At 34.8% G+C, this 5700-nt stretch overlaps 1 protein-coding gene across 1 annotated transcript; it reads left to right on the top strand.

The window, feature by feature from the left end:
- The first annotated feature begins 1752 nt into the window (after positions 1–1752).
- LOC112528710 (NAC domain-containing protein 86-like) lies at positions 1753–5700 on the top strand. The gene is made up of 6 exons (XM_025139740.1): positions 1753–1909; positions 3089–3366; positions 3463–3792; positions 4139–4588; positions 4863–4938; positions 5045–5700. Exons 1-6 carry the CDS (start codon positions 1753–1755, stop codon positions 5686–5688), a joined length of 1935 nt encoding a protein of 644 aa, XP_024995508.1. The 3' UTR covers positions 5689–5700.

Genomic DNA, 5700 nt, shown 5'->3' with positions numbered 1-5700 from the left:
ATTACAAAAAAATGAACAAAATGAAAAATTATGATTGGTTGAATGCGTTTTGCACGGTTTGTACAAATTGAGTGGTTTGCATTTGATCGCTCCCCTATATATATATATATATATATATATTGTTGTTACTTATCCGAAACTGCAAACTCCCTAAACGTTGAACTAATTACTTGCATCTGTTAAGAGTAGATCATGTTGAATGCAACAAAGTAAGGGTGTTAAGTAAAGACTCATGTTATAAGCCGTTATAGTCTAGAGTATTTACGTTATGTTGATCTTTATTGTTTAATTTAACTCGTCAAATTTAAACTTAACTTGCTTTTCATACATCCTATAAGATAAAATGATCTAGTTCTAAGTTTGTGGTCATGATTCTTAAAAGAGTAAGATGTGATGACTATACTTAATATGTTATGTACAAAATATTTAGTGAATGTTTCAGAAGAAAAAGAAATTAGGTCATCATTTTTTTAATTTAAATTTATTTTTTTACTAATTACTTGTTAATTGTAATCTAATTTTGGTGTACAAGGTTTTTTTTTCTTTTGTCGCTATTAAGCTCGACTCATTATTACATGTTTTTATTGATTATATGTGAAATAAGAAAACATATATTTTTAACGAAAAAGTATCATTATAACTTAAAGTCTGAATGCACTTGTATATGCATGAAAATTGATCCATTTTTCTAGAACTGGAAAAAAAAGACCTTGTAATTTACACAATTCAATTGAAACAAGATTACTTGATCTACGATTTTCAGTGAATTCAATCCAAACTGAACCGAATGTTTTATTGGTAGTATGAGATAGATCAATTCTTTAAGATTAGATTAATTAAAAAAAATATTTAGGGGCTATTTTGACAGTTGCTAAATGGTTGATGCATAATGATTAAGAGACTCTTATAATATAGTAGAAATAAAAATACAATTGTTTGGTAATTATTCAGAATAAAATTAGGGTGCTGAATGATTAAGAAAGAATCAAGATATAAAATCATTTAGATGGTTTCAGAACTGTTAAGAGACAAGATATTTGTTTTCCAAACAAGAATGACCTCTTAACAACTCAGAGGTCATCTCTTAATGGAACTATTAAGAGGTAAATAAACAACCTTCTTGCCTAAGAAATTATTGTTTTATGTTATATATATATATATATATATATATATAGATATAGATAGATATAGATAGATAGATAGAGATAGATAGATAGAGAGGGGGAGGTCTGGAGAAGACTAACAAAAGAAAGAAAGCATCAAGGTGATGAGAAAAACAAATTTATTTAAAGCTAAAGTGTTCCCTACCCCGTTTGCTTTTTCTCATCTTCTCTTTTTGTTCTCCTATCAAAAACCCCCAAACAGCACCCCCTTCATTCCCTCCCTCCCTCTCTCTCTCCCTCTCTTTCTTCGGGGTCATATCTGCCTCCAGATCTTCTTCTTCCTCTAAGGTCTCTCTCTCTCCTCTCTCTCTCTCTCTATATATATATATATACATACATACATATATATATATATACATGTACGTATGTATGAGTCTACTGTTAAAATGCTTGATGACTAATAAATATCAACTTCATGCTTGTGCAGTGTTTGTGCGTCTCAAGGCTGGTCTCCCTTGTGTATCTTCATCTTTCGGGGGACAACAATAAAAGCTATATATACCTAGCTGAGACGGTCCGGTCGGGAAGATCAAGGTTACAAGATTCGAAGAGCGATATATCATCGACATATATATAAATATATACATTGATGGCACCCGTTTCATTGCCTCCAGGCTTCCGTTTTCATCCCACCGATGAAGAGCTTGTCGCTTACTATCTCAAGAGGAAAATCAATGGGCGTAAAATCGAACTGGAAGTTATCCCTGAAGTTGATCTCTACAAGTGCGAACCCTGGGATTTACCAGGTATATGCATGTCTTCATGGTGGTGCCCCGATTGCAATTTTCCTTTTTAATTACTTCAACCGAAATTAAAACAATATTTCATTCTAATGGAATTTTAGGTTGCTTTGTGGTTTATGCAAGTATCACAAATATTCTAAAACTATAATATATATTTTAAATTTGGAAGTTATCGAAGTATTCATTAACAAAAACCATGTAATGATTATTTATAAATAATTTTAAATAATTTTTTGACATATCTCAACATAGCTTCACATGTATATATATATCGTATTCTTACCAATGACTTATTTAAAAAAATATTTTTAGGGTTTAAATATATAATTCATTTAGCAATTTTTGTCACATTTAATTTGTTTTTCAAATAAAATTAAAGAAAAAAGCATACAATATAAAGCAATTTAGGCATGAGCATGAACAGTTTATGTGCAAGGGAAGTGACTAAATCAAGATTCTCCCAAAGGGTCTTTCATTTATATTCTTTCGATTTCATCCCTTTAGTTCGTTGCTAAAGGCAAAAAATGAAGCTTCTTTGATGTTCTTTTGTGCTTCGACTTTGTTCTTGGTAAGCTTCAAAATAAATTATGTATTTTGATTTTGTTTCAAAGTTTTATGAGATATAAATGCGTTTAACGTATACAAACTACATGTATTTATGTCTTTTTCAGATGCATACAAGACCAGTCAAACGCGACTGGAACTTTTAAGATAAAAAACTGAGCGTAAGATCATCATAATGATTGTTTCTAAACGAGAAAAAGTTGATATTTAAAGGGAATTAAGGTGGCCCCTACATCTTTTAAACTCGTATAAGAACAAAATTTTAGTAATTAGCTGACAAGATTGAAGTCAAAAAGCGAATTAAAGAGGAAAGAACTTGACTACGCTTACCGATTCTTTCAAACATAGATATGATTACCAGCTTTTCTTTTCTTTGTTAATTTCCTGACACCAAATCTAAATCCTGAAATATTTTTCATTTCTACAAATAACCCTGTTCATCCTGCCTTACCAATTTTCCATACAAAAATTCATATCATTTCTGTTAGGATCAGTGTTTTAGGAAACGAAAGAACGAAACCAAAGAAATCATGACGCAATTAGTCTTTTTTTTTTTTATGATGTTTTTCCGGATCTTGAAATGATTTATTGGTTTGTAATATTCGTTTTCATCTTCAGGGAAGTCGCTATTGCCAAGCAAAGATCTAGAGTGGTACTTCTTTAGTCCCAGAGATCGTAAATACCCAAATGGATCAAGGACAAACCGAGCGACCAAAGGTGGGTATTGGAAGGCAACGGGAAAGGACAGGAATGTGAACTCCCAATCACGAGCAGTGGGAATGAAGAAAACCCTAGTTTACTACAGAGGGAGAGCACCACATGGTGCTCGTAGCGATTGGGTCATGCACGAGTACCGCCTTGATGAGAGAGAATGTGAAAGTGAATCTGGCCTCAAGGTATAACTTACTTGGTGATCGATGATTGATTAACGTATCCATCAAATTTCATCACAAAAATAACACCAACTATACTTCTTTTTTGGGGTTTAAAAGTTGCAGGATGCTTATTCGCTTTGCCGGGTGTTTAAGAAGAGTTTGAATGCTCCAAAGACGACAGTCGGGGTACATTATGCTGCAACTGCCAGTGATCACTCATCAAGTATGGACCTTTATTCAGAGGGGGGAAGAGGTGGTGAAGATATCGAGACTTGTAATTATCCAACACCAATAGCTTCATCTTCATCTAATATCAACCATGGATCTCCACATAATTTGAGTGAAACAAGTGATGGCAGATGGATGCAGTACTTATCAGAAGAAGCATTCGCTTTCCCAAATCCATCATTCGTGAACTACGGGAATGTCACTTATCCCCCATCCAAGGTACAAACAGATTCATAATTCATGATTCATCCATGCACACACACGTTTTCTATTCTTCGTTTGTTCTCGTAAACCCAGTTGAAAACAAAGCTTGACATGCGTGTTATGATTTTCTTGATTTCTTTTTATTACTAACTGGTTTCTAAAATCTAAACCTATGAATTTCGGATTATAGAGCCGATGGTCACGGGTCTTTATCCTTATCTTCTTAAAAAGCTAGGGATCTATTTTTTGTTAATTTAATCTGTATAAGGGTAAGTTCAATATCTGCACCAATATTTGTAAATTACACTCCTTTTTTGCCCATGCAAGCATACCAATTTACAATTTTCCAATATTTTCTCAGGTTGATATAGCATTAGAATGTGCAAGGCTGCAACAAAGGTTGTCAATGCCTCCATTGCAGGTACAAGACCTCCCACAGCAGGGAGCTACTAGCTATGTGGATTTGATGAATATTCCCCAGACAAGCAGCAGCATGCGAGAAATGGCAACTGCAAACGGCCCTCAGCAGGACATATTGCAGGAAATCCTTTCGGTTGCACAAGTTTCTCAGGATCTCATCAATCAGAACACTTGGGGTGGAGGTTATTCCGGTCATCATGAAGATGATTTCTCGTTTCTGGCTAACAATAACAGCAACAATCAAATGCAAGATATGGACACCTTTAGGTTCATGGGTGATGAACAGAATATGAGGTCCATTGAAGTTGGTGGTGTCAATGAGCAGCTCGGAACTGATAGAATGGTTGAAAATTTGAGATGGGTTGGCATGTCTAACAAAGACCATGAGATGGTATAGTCATGATCATTATTTTCACTTGTTCATTTCAATTGTTTAATAAAATAAGCAAGGATATTAACACCGTCAATATGTTATCTAAAGGAGTTCCAACATGAACCTAATAATCATGGCTTCAAGACTCGATGCAAACAGAAAATCTGTATTTTCTATGTTTAAACCCTTCATGGCTTCATAGTCTTTGGAAGAGAGTTTTACTGCTTCTAGAGATCTATTGTATATGCTTTCAGAAATTTTAAATTTATATTAATTTTCTTGACATCTACAGACTTTTTGGGACGATTACAAGACTGTTCCAGTTGAAAGTGTACCAAGTTTTCAGAGGGAGGAGAATGAGGTTCAAGGTACAAATCACTAAGCCTCAGTTACCAACCTAAGAAGCTATGGCATGCACATCATCATTCTCGTAGCTAGACCCCATTTCACTAACTACATGACAAACGGTTGCAGGAGAAAGCAGCCATCACAACAACTTCGAAAGCACAGAAGATCACTTCTCACTTGGATTCACCACCGAAGATAACAACAACTCAAACGACAACTTCTTAGATGAAGGCGATTTGGACGACTTTACAACAACTCCAAGCTTTGAAATTTACGAGAAAACAAAAGTCAGTCACGGGTTGATTGTTTCGACCCGACAGGTTTCAGAAACCTTCTTTCACCAAATCGTGCCTTCCCAAACGGTCAAGGTCCAACTGAACCCGGGAATGATACATGATCAGACAGTAGCGAAACCAGACGGCCAGACAAGGCTTAACAAGAAAGTTTTATATGATAAGTTCAAAATATATGCGGATTCTAAGCCATTGGAGGGGACAACCAAGAAAACAATGAGCCCTTTTGTCAACTTAGTTTCCCTTCTGTTGATATGTTGCTTTTATCTTGAAGAATCAACAGAAGAGGACGGTGATATGAAGTTCAAATATGAAGTTGGTTCACCAGCTGGGAACAACAACGAAATGAGGGATCATGAAGAGGAGGAAAAGAATGAAGGATGGAGCATTTCAAGTGTGGTTTTGGAGAAGGTGATATGGCCATGCGTGACCTTGGCTTTGGCATTTTCAACCATCTGGGTACATCATAATTACTAATTATAAGGTTTT

This window comes from Cynara cardunculus (assembly GCF_001531365.2).
Source record: "Cynara cardunculus var. scolymus isolate 2C chromosome LG 1, CcrdV1, whole genome shotgun sequence".
Lineage (NCBI taxonomy): Eukaryota > Viridiplantae > Streptophyta > Magnoliopsida > Asterales > Asteraceae > Cynara > Cynara cardunculus.
Note: the sequence above shows the minus strand (reverse complement) of the source record. Positions and strands in the feature narration are given on the sequence as shown.

Bases quoted from the DNA above. Each gene is read 5' to 3' on its own strand.
- LOC112528710 (XM_025139740.1), top strand. From the start codon at position 1,753: ATGGCACCCGTTTCATTGCCTCCAGGCTTCCGTTTTCATCCCACCGAT. The intron at 3,367-3,462 runs GTATAACTTACT...GGGGTTTAAAAG, and splicing joins AAAGTGAATCTGGCCTCAAG to TTGCAGGATGCTTATTCGCT. The intron at 4,939-5,044 runs GTACAAATCACT...AAACGGTTGCAG, and splicing joins GGAGGAGAATGAGGTTCAAG to GAGAAAGCAGCCATCACAAC.